General features: G+C 42.5%; 1 protein-coding gene across 1 annotated transcript in view; it reads left to right on the top strand.

Moving 5' to 3' along the window:
• Nucleotides 1-14,421, top strand: part of FANCA (FA complementation group A) — a 63,498-nt gene that overhangs the window by 46,511 nt on the left and 2,566 nt on the right. The window contains exons 28-42 of the mRNA XM_069967894.1: nt 696-869; nt 2,120-2,197; nt 2,273-2,397; nt 2,486-2,558; nt 3,641-3,795; nt 4,603-4,708; nt 4,785-4,844; nt 4,923-5,027; nt 8,626-8,738; nt 8,818-8,953; nt 9,665-9,721; nt 10,602-10,710; nt 13,514-13,580; nt 13,653-13,773; nt 13,852-13,953. Coding sequence (XP_069823995.1) covers nt 696-869; nt 2,120-2,197; nt 2,273-2,397; nt 2,486-2,558; nt 3,641-3,795; nt 4,603-4,708; nt 4,785-4,844; nt 4,923-5,027; nt 8,626-8,738; nt 8,818-8,953; nt 9,665-9,721; nt 10,602-10,710; nt 13,514-13,580; nt 13,653-13,773; nt 13,852-13,953 — 1,581 coding nt within the window. The remainder of the gene's footprint in view (nt 1-695; nt 870-2,119; nt 2,198-2,272; nt 2,398-2,485; nt 2,559-3,640; nt 3,796-4,602; nt 4,709-4,784; nt 4,845-4,922; nt 5,028-8,625; nt 8,739-8,817; nt 8,954-9,664; nt 9,722-10,601; nt 10,711-13,513; nt 13,581-13,652; nt 13,774-13,851; nt 13,954-14,421) is intronic.

Raw genomic sequence — 14,421 nt, 5'->3', positions numbered from 1 at the left:
TTCGCTGGGCGCCGACCGCGCACCGCTACATAGCTAGTAATAGCTCCTGCGGTCTTCTCCCCGGGTCCCTCTCGCTCTAGCTTTAGAGCGGCCTGTCAGCTGACAGGCCGCCCGGCCAATCACAGGCCACAGCGGTCCCGGCCTGTGATTGGCTGAGCGGCCTGTCAGCTGACAAGCCACTCTGAAGCTAGAACATGCGGGACCTGGGGAGAAGCGGACCACAGAAGCAGCCCTGGAGCATGGATAGGTAATGTATGTAGACATCGGTAACAATGTCCTTGCAGCCCTTGTTAAACGATTATCGGGCCGTGTAATAGGCCCAGTTAACATGCGACGATCTAGCAGATCGGCAATCGTTTACAGGTATTATCGGCCCGTGTAATACCACCCTTACTGTATAGGCTATATCCATCCTGTAGGCTATTCAGTTTGTATGCAGTAGTAGGAGCAACAAAAGAAGTCAACAAAAGGTTAACAATAAGAAACAGAATTGCTAATGGAAAATTGAGAAAGTGAGAAAAAAAGGAAACTATCTAGCAAAGCCAAGGCTGAAGAATGAGGACAAACTAACTGGATGAGAGTTGTGGCCCTGAATAAACTAGTGGGGTTCAGAGCTAAGGCTATGTGTCAATATGGCATGTCAGTTTTGCCTGCTGTTGCTATTTGTCCTAAATTTATTTTTCCTCTGCTTACAGCTACATCATCTGTTGCCTAGGCTGGTCCTGGAAGCCAGAGAAGGATTGATAGATGAAGTAGAGGATATTGCTGTACTTTATTCCTCAGTGCTCTTTCCCTCAACAAGCTGGAAGGATGCAGCAGTCAGCCTGTGGCACCATTCACAGCAACTGATAACACTGGAGCCTTTTGTGGTCAGTATTGAGAAAAGGCCCTGTTACACTGAACAATTATTGGCCTTACTTGGATGATTACTGATAATCATTTAGTGTAATAGTACGATGCACGTCGATGCTGATCGTAGTCTTTCAACATGTTGAAAGATCATGATGTGTCCGCTGACTTTAATGGGCTGCTTGAACGAGCGATGCAATATTAAAGCGGGGCCCCAGCCAGCACGCCCACTATGCATATTCATATACGCATAGTGGGCTGTATACACGCCGACTGTGCAGGGAAGTAGGGCCGGGCACCGGGCTGGCAGCCCTCCCCCGCAGATGAAGCAGTACAGGACCCCTTCACCTGTTCTGGGCGCCGCCACCACCTCCTCCAATGCTGCCATGAGCCGCTGCTTGCGGGACCTCAGGGCATCAGTCATGTGCCCGCTGTGCACTCCTGGCTTGTCCATCTTGTGCACTGAGGACCCGCCCCCACCGGGGCTTCTGACAGTTGCTGCTCCCGGAGTTGTGAGCCCAGACAGAAGATCAGCCGCCACCTGGCAGAGCACATGGCCGGGCGCAGAGAGGGGGCGACTGCAGCGGCCACAACTACAGCCACTCCATGTAACTCCTACCGCGCTGGGCACTGCCAGCCGCTGTGTCCGGGCTCACAACTCCGGGAGCAGCGACTGGCAGAAGCCTCGGTGGGGGCGGGTCCTCAGTGCACAAGCCGGACAGGCCAGGAGTGCACAGCGGGCACATGACTGATGCCCCGAGGTCCCGCAAGCAGAGGCTGATGGCAGCATTGGAGGAGGTAGTGGCGGCGCCCGGAGCAGGTGAAGGGGTCCTGTACTGCTTCATCTGCGGGGGTGCCCGGCCCTGCTTCCATGCACAGTCGGCGTGTATCCAGCCCACTATGCGTATATGAATATGCGTAGTGGGCGGGCTGGGCGGAGCGCGACGATGCTCTCTGGCCCAGAGCAACGCCCTAAATGCTCTTATGCTAGTAATTTGCATAAGAGCATTTAGCGTTTTTAGAAACAATGCGGGGGCCGAGAGGGGTGAAAGTAGTGGCTATGTATTACTGACATACATAGCTACTACTGCATATCAGCAGGTTTTCTGGGAAGAACCTGCTGATAGTGCCGCTTTAACTAATCTGAGTACTTTTTGAATGGTGTAAGGGACACCAATTGGTTAAGTGGCAACCCCCATATATCTTTAGTGGTACCAAATATATATGTACTGTTGGCTTTTCACTGTATTGTAATACTATTTCTTTGCAGTTATCTTTTAGAGACTGGCTATTGTGGGAAATGAACCTTGGTTCGGATAAGGATCCTTTATGTGACACTGAGAGGCAAGTATGACCATAAAAATTAATGCATGTATACCAGTTATTGTATCTGCCTAATCACATGTGCTCTCTCTGCAGGCAGCAGTACCAACGTTGGGCTTTGAATTTCTACTTTCTCCCCAAATCCTCTGTAAAGAGCGGCTTTGGAAATAATTTGGAGATTGCATGTTCCACGATAGTTGATACTGTGCTACAATTTTGCTCCAGGTCAGAACTTGAATGTTTATCCTTGTATGATGATGTGCCTACATAATGTTTTTATGTGTCTATTTTATCAGTTCTGCTTTCCCTTTAGATGTGAACTTGTAACCGGTAGTCCCCTGGCACACACTAACACAGGGACTGCAGGCATCCTTTGTCGTTTACAGGTAGGGTTTGAAGGGGTATTTTTATCTCAACTAACACTTAAACTTGTAGGGCTAGTCAAGTTTTTTTTTTTTTTTTTTAAATCCCTGTATTTATATAGCACCAAGTTATTCTGTAGTGTTTTACATAGCTTGTCATTGCTCAAATTGTCTCCATTAGGGCTCAGTGTAAATTCTTATTATCTGTCTGTATGTGTTTGGACTGTGGGAGGAAACTTGAGTATCTGGTGGGAACCCACGCAAACATGGGGAGAACAATACAGACTGCTTTCAGATGTTTCCCTTGGTGGGTTGTGAACCCAAGACCCCAGCACTGGAAATTGAGTCAGTATTCATTACATATTAGTTTAGCAAACTTGCCTCCTTCTCTTGAAATGCCTATATATCAGGAGAGGAAGACATCTTTGTTAAATGAATGTATATGCAAAATTATTCAACTTGATGAGCCTTACTATTTTAATTATATTAGTTGAAATGAGAATATCTCTTTAATGATGTGTCTTCCTGACGCATTAAAGGGGTGATGCGGGGAGCCCTATCTGTTCCACTCCCCAATGCTCCACTTTCTCCCACTGGCCACCTCAGAAGGGGATGGGTCTATGTTTGAGAGCATTGGGTGCAGGTAAAACCACGCTGCATGCAATGTTCAGTAGCTGTCTAATGTTGCCGTAACATTGGCCAGCTATTAACCATCGCATGCATTTGTGGTTTCACCCACTCACAACATGCACCCCCTTTTTGGACCGCCAATGGGAGGACATGGATTGTCGGAGAGCGGAACAGGTAGGACCTTTTCTTCTTCCCCCCTTTAAAAGGAAGGTTGGGGCACTTTTGAGAACCCTCATCTGGTAGCCAAAATCATGAGCAACTCCAAAGTGCATCTCTCTCTGGAGAACTTGACATTTCATTGCACAGGGTTCCCAGATTTGGTCGCTCCAGCTTTAAGATTACTTACCAGCCACTGCTGCCTCATAGAAATGTAATTCTCTATAGTGGAGAGCTCTTTGTTATCTTGTCCTATAGACTCTATTTAGTTTATTTTATCTCTATTTAAATGACTGTTTTGTTTTTCCCTCATCATACAGGAGTTGGTCTGTGATTTGTTCACTCAGTCACGTTCATGCAATCTCAGGTTGACTTTCCTTTTCAACATCTTCAATCGAAGGTTTGAAGTTTCTTCTGGCATTAGGGGAATGAGTGACCAACTTAGAAGACAAGAAGAATTAGCCATGTGTTCCAGGTAGGCTTAAGTTGAGAGGCGTTAGTGGCTTAATTTGACCCTTTGGGTACACAGTATGTTAACTGCCTTTTAACCCATTCAAGACAGAGCCCATTGATGCACAGATGTCCGGGTCAAATTAATGCAATGTTCTTTACCGCCTTCTAAGTGCCATAGCGCTTTTATTTTTCCACTTACAGGGTTGGTTGGGGTGTCATTATTTGCACCATGATCTCCAGTTTTTATTAATATCATAGTGGTTTAAAAGAAAAGTTTGGATATGTTTTTTTCTGATATTTAATAAAAAAAAATCCTGGTGTGTTTATTTTTTTAAAATATTTTTATTTTTATAATGGGCAAGGATGTCTAACTTCTATGGGGGGTGGTATTATGGTTTTTAATACTTTTAAAAACTTTTTTGTTAAATTTTTTAACACTTTTATTCACTTTAAAACATGCAATCATTAGATTGCATATACTGATCTATGGTATGCCATAGCATAGATCAATGTTATCAGTGATCTATGCATAGAGCCTGCCTGAGAGCAGATGCTATACACAGATAGACAATCCGACAGGATGAACGTAAGTGGCTTACCCCTGCTCGTCGGTCTGCTCATCAGTACAAGTGACAAGCATGGCTCCGGGGGTCCTGATCAGTCAGTGACAGGAGCTTGTCCTGTCACTGGCTACCTTAAATGGTGCAATTGCTATAGAGGAATGTATATATACCGATTGCTGATGTGAAAGGGTTAATAATATGACAATGACACAGTACGACTGGTTTCATAGATGCTGTGCCAGATTACTCCTATTTTCTCTATATAGGATTCTCCTTGGACTCCCATCTACATTCCTGATCGGCACAACTTTTGATAAAGAATCCACAAGTTTAGACTGTGAGGACTTCTTCAGATTCATCAACAAAGAATTGGTGAGATAATAATCTGCTTGGTTTTTGGAACTACATCCACAGATTTAACATTATAAGACCTCTTCCTCTATTACAGAAAAACATTGGCCAGCGAGGGTATGCTCTACCGTATGACATCACTGCCCACTTTTTTAGGGTAAGGTACGGCTTAAGCTTGTTAAGCTTGTTCTTTCTTTCTTGGGATTACAGATAACATTCCTTTGCTTTTCTGTAGGGTCTGCTGGGGGCCAGTACACAATGTAAGGATCCGAATAGCGCAGTGAATTCTATACTTCATTCTGCTCGTTCTCAATGTCCTATCATACTTACCTCTGCTGCGGTATGTTTTGCCAATCCTTGTGGGGGGATCTTAAATTGTTCCAAGGCTTTCTCTTGTTATACGTAAGTACAGTATTGCTGGTGCCCCTTGGGCATTGCACAGGCTTAGGAGCAAGCCCTGCTATGTGTATCTAAACTGAACGTACAGTATATCTGGGCTTAATATCCATAACTGTAGTATATGCATATATTTATCTGTGGTGGCTGGCATTACTTATGAGGGTTCATTTGGATACAGTCCTGCAGGGTTATGCACGTCCATTGACATATGCATCGGCAGTGATGGGATCATATGTTGTGTGTGTTCTTCTAGATATTTTGCTGTTGGCAGACAGTGTGAATTTTAGTCTGAGATGTCCTGTTTCCTGGCAGACTGTACATTTTGTATTGCGGACCCTTGCATTGAAGGTCTTTTCAAAGTGTGCGCATCGAGATTGCTGTAGGGGCAGTATCCCCTTTCCCCTTTATCTCCCCTTCACTGTGAACTGATGTTGTCAGTAATGCTTAAAGCATACTTTTCACTAAAACTAACTTTCAACATGTCATCATGACATGTTATTGATCAGAGTGGGTCTGACTGCTGAGATCTGCCCGGATCAGAAGATTTAGCTGGGGAAAGATGATGGCAGCGTGATGCAATCCCCAGCTTGCCCGCAGTCAGTCAGAATTCCACAGAGAAGTTATTTTTATTGATGGAGAAAAGGGCGCATTGCTGAAGGAAGGTTATCTCGATGTATAAAAACTACTTATCGTGCCACAAAAATGTAAGGAATCTGAATATGGTCAATAAAAGCTTGTTGCGATTTAAAAAACAAACAAACTTTTTTTTAAACGTAGTAAAGCATACCAAAAGCTAAAGAAATTCTTATTACATGGTGAACACTGTAAAAACAACCAGCTACAATTTTTTTTTTTCGCAGTATACATTATGGTAAGGTGTCATTACAAAGTACAGCTGGTACCGCAAAAAAAACATGCCCTAATATGGCTGTTTAGATGGAAAAATAAAAGCCTTATTAGAATGTGAGGAGGAAAAAACAAAAATATTTCAACTGTTCATGTTCTTCAAGACAAATGCTATGTTTTGCAAATTACAGCACAGGTTTTATTCCTGGAATAACAAGAGCTATACAAAACATACACATATTCTCATGGTAAGAGAAGACAAATAAATCGTACATACATGTTACATTAAATTAGTTTTAGATCTTAGATTTTTAGATCTATGGTAGAACATAGCATACAGTCAAGGTGAGATGAGGCAGATGTGAGGATGTTCCGCACTTTGCAGAGCTTTGTGTGTGAGAGTGATGAGTTTAAATTTTTATTGTAAAGTTACTGGGCATCCAGTGCAGTAACTGGCACATGGGGAGGCATCACTGTAGTCGCTAGTTTGGACATTGAAGTGGACATGTCAGCAGGAAAGCATGTGTGTAAATAGGCCAATGGCTAGACGGGGCTAGTTGTCATGATTCTGGTCGTACTATTTTTATCCCCTTAGGGTCCTATTACACTAAGCGATTTTTAACGATTAACGACTAACAATTAACAATCTCAAACAAGATTGTTTATCGTTAACTTAAATCGTTCACCATATTACACAGAACGATAATAGTTACGATCATTACTATGATCGTTTATTCCTTCTGATCCCAGAAAAACTATGAACAATGGGCTATTACACTGAACAATTGGTGAAAAAACGCGGAACTTGAGCGAACGAATTTAGAATTACAGCTAACGATTAGCAAACGATTAACGATAGTTTTAGGTTCAGATCTAAATAAACGATCAACGACCTATACGAACGATTTTTCGTTGCCGTCAATTACACAGAACGATTATCGTTATAAATTCGAATGATTTAACAATTATAAAAGAAAAAAGAAAAAAGAAAAAACAGCGTCCCACTCACTTAGAACCGCCTACAACCAGAGTCCACACTCCAAAGTGTATACCAAATGCACTTCAACAACCACAATAAGGAAAAAAAGAAAAAACGTGGAGAAGACTACAATGGTTGTAGATACTATGTCAACAATTTATACACAATTAAAACATAGGGTAAAAACATCAAAAGGTTTTTCAAAGCATACAAAAATACAAAAACAGCAGCATAAAATGTCCCAAGATGGATAACTGTGATTGCGAGCTGATGTTTGCAAAAGCCAATTTTACTCACGCTATCCGGCCGGATAAGCAGCTATAGTTCAAGAGCCTAGTCCATACGAATGGAACAACCAGATGGTATAATCCTCGGCAGCTGATCTCCCGGACGTCGTGCCGTGGCCACAGCACGTGATGTCCGCTCGTGGTATAATTGGTTGTTCAAGACGCAGAAGTACTCCCAACAGAGTCGTATTGGAATCACAGTTAAAGTAGATTCAGTAGGTGTATGATGGGGGTAGTTGTCCACCCGACTGTACTGTGCTAGACGCGTTTCGGAAACTCTCTTTCCATCCTCAGTAGCGAAATGGTTAATTCATTATTAAAGGAGACAATTTATAGTAACGGGAAAATAGAAAAAATGTATAACGAAGTAAAAAGCAAAAAGATGAATGGACGAATATGACCTGGGTCATATTCGTCCATTCATCTTTTTGCTTTTTACTTCGTTATACATTTTTTCTATTTTCCCGTTACTATAAATTGTCTCCTTTAATAATGAATTAACCATTTCGCTACTGAGGATGGAAAGAGAGTTTCCGAAACGCGTCTAGCACAGTACAGTCGGGTGGACAACTACCCCCATCATACACCTACTGAATCTACTTTAACTGTGATTCCAATACGACTCTGTTGGGAGTACTTCTGCGTCTTGAACAACCAATTATACCACGAGCGGACATCACGTGCTGTGGCCACGGCACGACGTCCGGGAGATCAGCTGCCGAGGATTATACCATCTGGTTGTTCCATTCGTATGGACTAGGCTCTTGAACTATAGCTGCTTATCCGGCCGGATAGCGTGAGTAAAATTGGCTTTTGCAAACATCAGCTCGCAATCACAGTTATCCATCTTGGGACATTTTATGCTGCTGTTTTTGTATTTTTGTATGCTTTGAAAAACCTTTTGATGTTTTTACCCTATGTTTTAATTGTGTATAAATTGTTGACATAGTATCTACAACCATTGTAGTCTTCTCCACGTTTTTTCGATTTAACAATTATACCCCTCCTCATCCCCCCCCTTCCCCCCCGCACCAACCAGCAACCGGAGAAGACTGAGCACCAGAAAACAACTACTCACCTATTTCCCCCCGTGCCGGCCGGCTCACATGTTCACCGGCACAGGGGGGCTAGGCGAATAGTTATCTTCTGTGCTCCTAACACCCCTACGGCGGGGGGCTGCACTTCTATTGGGGGATCCGTGCTGCGATCCTCCTCCTATCATTGCGGCACGGATCCCCACTGAGGCCTTATATCTCAGCGGTGGAGAAGACAATTAAAATTAAAAAGGTACAGTATCCCCAGAATCCTGATGACTAGCCCTATCTAGCAATAAGCTTATTTACACCCCTATTTCTAGCAGACAGGTCCACTGCAACATTGAATTATGATTTAATTTATTATTATATATATATATTTTTTTTTTAAAGCTCTGGTGGCCACAGCTGTGCCCAGCCATTGAGTGTCAGTGGGAACATCTGATTGGAGGAAACCTGCCTAAAGAGGTCGAGGCCCTGCGGGAAATTCATAACAGTGTGGACAGGTTAGAGAGACTATGAAGTTGGGGATCCAGTGATGGGGATGATGATCTGTCACCTAACTGTCTTCCCTTTGTGTCTAAGATGCCTTTCACATCATACATTTCTGCCTGTCATTGACCCCATGTGGCTCTGGGCTGCCTTTCTGCATTTCTCCATCAGGAGGAAAAAGATTAGACATGGGGACATTTTACTATTGCTTGGCAGAGATTCTGTAAAGGTAAGAGAAATGTGGTGATGATTTTCTGTAAAATGGGCGCCATTTGGTGTTAAAATAGTTGCATTGCAAGTGAACATAAAATTTGTCAGTAGGTTCACATTACAGGGAAGATTTATCAAATGTTTGGCCAAGATTTATCAATCTACCTGCTGTCACAACTGTTTGGTTTTGCCGATAGCCACCAATCATATTGGTAAAATGACTTTACCAGAGCTTGTTAAAGAAAGTCTGTCAGCTGCAATTCAGTTCCAAACTTTTGACACAGTTAGCTGTTATGTCAAGGAGACACGTGTTACCATCTGATGACATCTGATCTGCTTCAACCTGAAATGTCTCCTCGTTCCCCTTCCCATTCCTATCTCTGCTGTCAGAAGGAGTCAGGTGTGGGAGGGGAAGTGAGGAAGTATTCCAGCTCACAAAGGATCGGGAAAGACTCCTTTTTTTTTACAGGAGATTAAATGCTTTGTCATTGTTGAAGCACAGACATATATAAACTGAAAGATTCACTCAAAATAGGAAGATGAGACATGATTAGTTGCTATGGGCAAAACAACAGTTTCTGGTTCAGGCAAGTTGATAAATCTGGGCCAATGTTGCTGTTGTCAACAACCTTATTCTACATTAGTTTTGATTGTCCCCAATGTGCCTTAAAGAAGGAAGCATATACCTACACCATTATCTGCACCCATTTTCTCATTCTTTTTCCTGCAGGTTTTGGACTCTTTGGAGTTTTTTTCTGTCATGGATCTCATTCCTGTAATACTTAAGGTGGGGACCTAGATTATTGTACTTTCAAAGTGATTCTTCACTTACAGGGTCTGACTTGCATATTCTCAGTTCATCCAACTTAATAATTAAAGAGAACCTGTTGTTATTCCGTCTGTCAGGGCAGAGCCCGCCCAACCCCCCGGTGGAGCCGGCATACTTAACGCTTCCAGGAAGTTTTGCTCCTGGACCCGGTCCCAGGGAGGAGAAATCTGGGGCTCCAGTTGGTGGCTTCATTTTTTTCTTTACTTCCTGGTTTGGGCTTTTCCATGATGCACGTTGTCTCTTGTGATGTCTAACTGACTCTGTAAGGGTGCGTTCACACCTATAGGATCTGCAGCAGATTTGATGCTGTGTTCAGTTATTTGAATGAAATCTGCTGCAGAAAATCAGCTGCAGATCCTGTAGGTGTGAACGCACCATAAAACTGTAAGATGGCTTACATCTTGCTCAACCAATTAGAGCTGAGCAACCTGAGTCATGTGACAAAGAGAGGCTGGCCTAACAGGGCTTAGACCCGCCTCCCTCTTGATAATGTCATTGTCACAAAATGGCTTCCACAGAGCAGCCTGAAGCAACCTGTCATTTGGTAAGAATGAGTTTACTTCACTTCCTGGTGAGGAATTGAGGGGGAAAAGATAGGGAAGGGGGGCAGATAGGTGATTTGAAGCATACTACATATTACAAAGAGTACCCCTTTAATGTTGTAAACCAGGACAAGCCCTTTCAATAAAGTCTTATACTTTCTTATCAGTTCCTTGTGGTTTTTAAGATCCTTTTTGCTGTTACTCAGGAAAAAACACTTAACCTGGTCATGCGATGATCACACACGTCCACAGGTCATTACAAATTAAAAATGCATTTATCTTATATTTTTTGGTAGGAAGGAGATAAACCTCAAAATGGACTAGAAAATTGTTTAGCTATAATCAGGTGTCTGGAGGAAAGCGGGGGCAGCTGGATGACAGCATTTCAGCCCAAAAAGGAAAAACGTAAGTAGAAATAACTGACTTGTAGGATCTCCTCAGTGTTAGAGCTCATGCACACAGCCATAACCTGCCCTGTTTTAGTATCTGTACTACAGCAGCAAAATCCAGACACCCTCCAGTTCTGCCACACTAAATGTAGCTCACCATAGATCTAGGGATGGTCCAGTTCTTTTAGTTACTTTAAAGCTGCCTGAATAAGGCTTAGGTATCTTTTACCCTGCAGATTTTGCATCATGTTTTAAATTATAGGACAGGAGTGAGCACAGTGGTCAGTTTTCTAAATTCTAGTCATTGTGAATTCATTGTAAATAGCACATTTTGTGGGCTACTCATATCTATGATCATGGAGTTAATATCCAGTAGGAGAGCCAGCATTATCTCCCCTACTGGATACAGGAGCTTAGGGGACAAGGTAGGACGCTCTGCTTCATGTTGCATAGATATGAGTAGCTGTAATAGATGAACGAATTCATGCATTCACCAGTATGCAGTCTTCAATAGATTTAGCGTCCCTGATGACTGTTTCGAGCCTCTGCGCTTTCTAAAATCTGGAGCTCTATAGATATGAGTAGCTCACAAAATGTGCTGCTGTTTAGAAGTAGAATTCACAATGACAGAAATTTAGAAAACTGGCCATTATGTGCAGTACCCGCTCCTGTACAGTAATAGTTTATATAATACGGGTACCAGGACTGTCTCTAAATATTTAATATAAACAGGTTCAAGGGAGGCCTGAAAGCTTTTCTTTATAAATTAAATATTACAAGCAATTCAAAGAGTTTCCCCGCTGCCAGCATGATATTGACACATCCTGACTAGAGATGAGCGAACCGGGTTCCGGTTCGAGTCTGTCCAAACCCGAACGTTTGGCATTTGATTAGCTGGGGCTGCTGAAGTTGGATAAAGCTCTAAGGTTGTCTGGAAAACATGAATACAGCCAATGACTATATCAATGATTTCCACATAGCCTTAGGGCTTTATCCAAGTTCAGCAGCCACCGCTAATCAAATGCTGAACGTTCGGGTTTGGATGGACTCGAGCATGCTCCAGGTTCGCTTATCTCTAATCCTGACGGTTGGGGAACAAATCCATTACATTCCTTCCCCATCCGTAACATCCGCTAAATTGCAGATGTCTGAATGCCCCCTTAGGATACCATTTTGTATACAGTTTATTAAGCAGAAAGTAACTTAGGGCATGTTTTTAACAGTAATGGCGGTCGGTGCTGTCTCGGACACTTGTCAGTGGCCTATGATTTTTAAACATGTTTAACCCATAGCTGCACCAGGACGTTACTGAACGTCCTCGTGCCGCTATGGGAGTTCAGAGGGGGGTCTTGCGGCGAACCCCCTCTGAACTGCCGCGATCCCGGGTGCCGCATGTAGCCCGGGATCGCGGCTATTAGTGGGCACGGTCCGATCGCCGTGCCCGCTAATTAAGTACTTAGAAGCAGCTGTCAAAGTTGACAGCTGCTTCTAAATACTTGCTCATCTCCATCCCTGGATCGCTCCCCCCGGCGCGATTGCGGGGGGTGGGGGTGGGGGGCGATCCCCGCATCCATCCCGGGCCAGGGTCTGCGCCGTAATGCCGCTAATCCCGGCTCGGCATTCTATTGCTTTTGGCTGCAGCAGCCAAAAGCAATAGAACACCGATCTCATGGATTCATGCAGTATAACTATACTGCATGGATCTCTATGAGAGATCAGAGTGCATATACTAGAAGTCCCCCAGGGGGGCTTCTAGTATATGTGTAAAGTAAAAGAAAAATGTATTTTTCTTAACACAAAATCCCTCCCCTAATAAAAGTCTGAATCATCCCCCTTTCCCCATTTTATAAATAAAAATAAATAAATAAACAAACATGTTTGCTATCGCCGTGTGCGTAATCGCCCGAACTATTAATTAATCACATTCCTGATCTCACACTGTAAACGGCGTCAGCGCAAAAAAATCCCAAAGTGCAAAATTGGGCATTTTTGGTCACATCAAATCCAGAATAATTGTAATAAAAAGCGATCAAAAAGTCGTATATGCGCAAGCAAGGTACCGATAGAAAGATCATGGCGCAAAAAATAACACCTCACACCATAGACCAAAGGATAAAAGGGCTATAAGGCTGGGAATGGAGCGATTTTAAGGCACATATATTTTCTTTAAAAGGTTTTAATTTTTTACAAGCCATCAAATCAAATAAATAAAAGTTATACATGTTATATATCGTTGTAATCGTAACAACTTAAGGAACATATATAACGAGTCAGTTTTACACCCCCCCCCCCCCCCCCCCCCAAATTAAAAAAAAAAAAAAGCATTTTTTTTTTTTTTTTCAATTTCACAACACACATAATTTTTTTCTGGTGTCCCTGCACATTTTAGGCAAAAATTACATCTGCCATAGCAAAGTACAATTAGTTGCGGAAAAAATATGTGGAAAAATGAGGGAAAAACGAAAACGCAAAAATGAAAACTGGCTGTGTCCCCTAAGGGTTAAACAACAATGATCAGCTGATGATCGGCTCTTTGATCGATTGTTGACTTCATTACACAGAGCGATAATTTGCCGAATTGGCCTGATTGGGCAGGTTATTGCACAGTGTACTAGGGCCCTTACAGTTATGACACATGCTTTTTTTTTTTCTATGGTGGTCAATTACATGTGCAATTGATAGTATAAGTTGGCACTATAAGAATAAAGGAAAGATTATTATTAAAAGAATGTTTTTCTAAAAGATTAACTCTGAGCTCAACATCATCGGGCAGGATAAGATGACATGATAAATGCTAATGTAAATACATTTATTCTCAGATATGATTCTTCTTCACCAGATGGCCTCTGATGAGCTCTGTAACCTGCTCCCTCTGGCTTTCTTTAGGTGAGATCTGTAGAAGGTGTAGGTTGTGTTTTCCACATTGCAGATGTCTTATATTTCTGCTTCTGCTTACAGTTTGGCTCCAGTGGCTATATTGGACAGGGTAGTAGTGCAGCAGGACTTTATGTGGGTTACATTGGAGATGTATGGAAGATTTGTTCAGCTCTTTGTAGATGAGAATCCACTCAAGGATCAGGTACAGTGATTGGTCAGTGGATACATAACCCTACATTCATACGTTAGGACTTACTCTCAAGCTGTCATGTTTCTTCAGGTTGATACTAATATCGTTTTCAGCAATGCCCGCCAGTTCCTGCTAAACTGTATAGTGAAGTGCCCACCACCTACCAGTGTATTTAGAAGCCACATTTCCGAGGTAACTTTACCATATAGCTAATGTCTAAAGTCACTGTCTTTGTATGTAATTATATATATATATATATATATATATATATATATATATATATATATATATATATATATATATATATAATGATAGATATAGTTAGTTGTTGGGTCAAGTGTTTTTTTTTCATCTCTTTCCTGTGTGCAACCATCCAAAATCACCACTTATTGATGTGGCCTACTAGGTTACATCTACAGCCATTTCTCTTTCCCCTTCTTTCCCTGCACAGTGTGGGCTTGGGCCCCTCTCACACATCTGGAAAATCCACCCGGATTTCTTATCAGTTACATTACTCATGGACAGCCTTCAGGATTTTTCCTGAAGGGTGACTGTTCCAGAAAATAGGTCATGATTTTTCAGATCCTGTCCTATTTTAGGCCCCTGGCCTCCTGCTGCTGCCCGACATTCCCCATGATGAATGGGTTCCATCTTTGACCA

Source organism: Dendropsophus ebraccatus, chromosome 4 (genome assembly GCF_027789765.1).
Source record: "Dendropsophus ebraccatus isolate aDenEbr1 chromosome 4, aDenEbr1.pat, whole genome shotgun sequence".
NCBI lineage: Eukaryota > Metazoa > Chordata > Amphibia > Anura > Hylidae > Dendropsophus > Dendropsophus ebraccatus.
The sequence above is the reverse complement of the archived record's forward strand: the minus strand, read 5'-3'. Positions and strand labels throughout refer to the sequence as shown.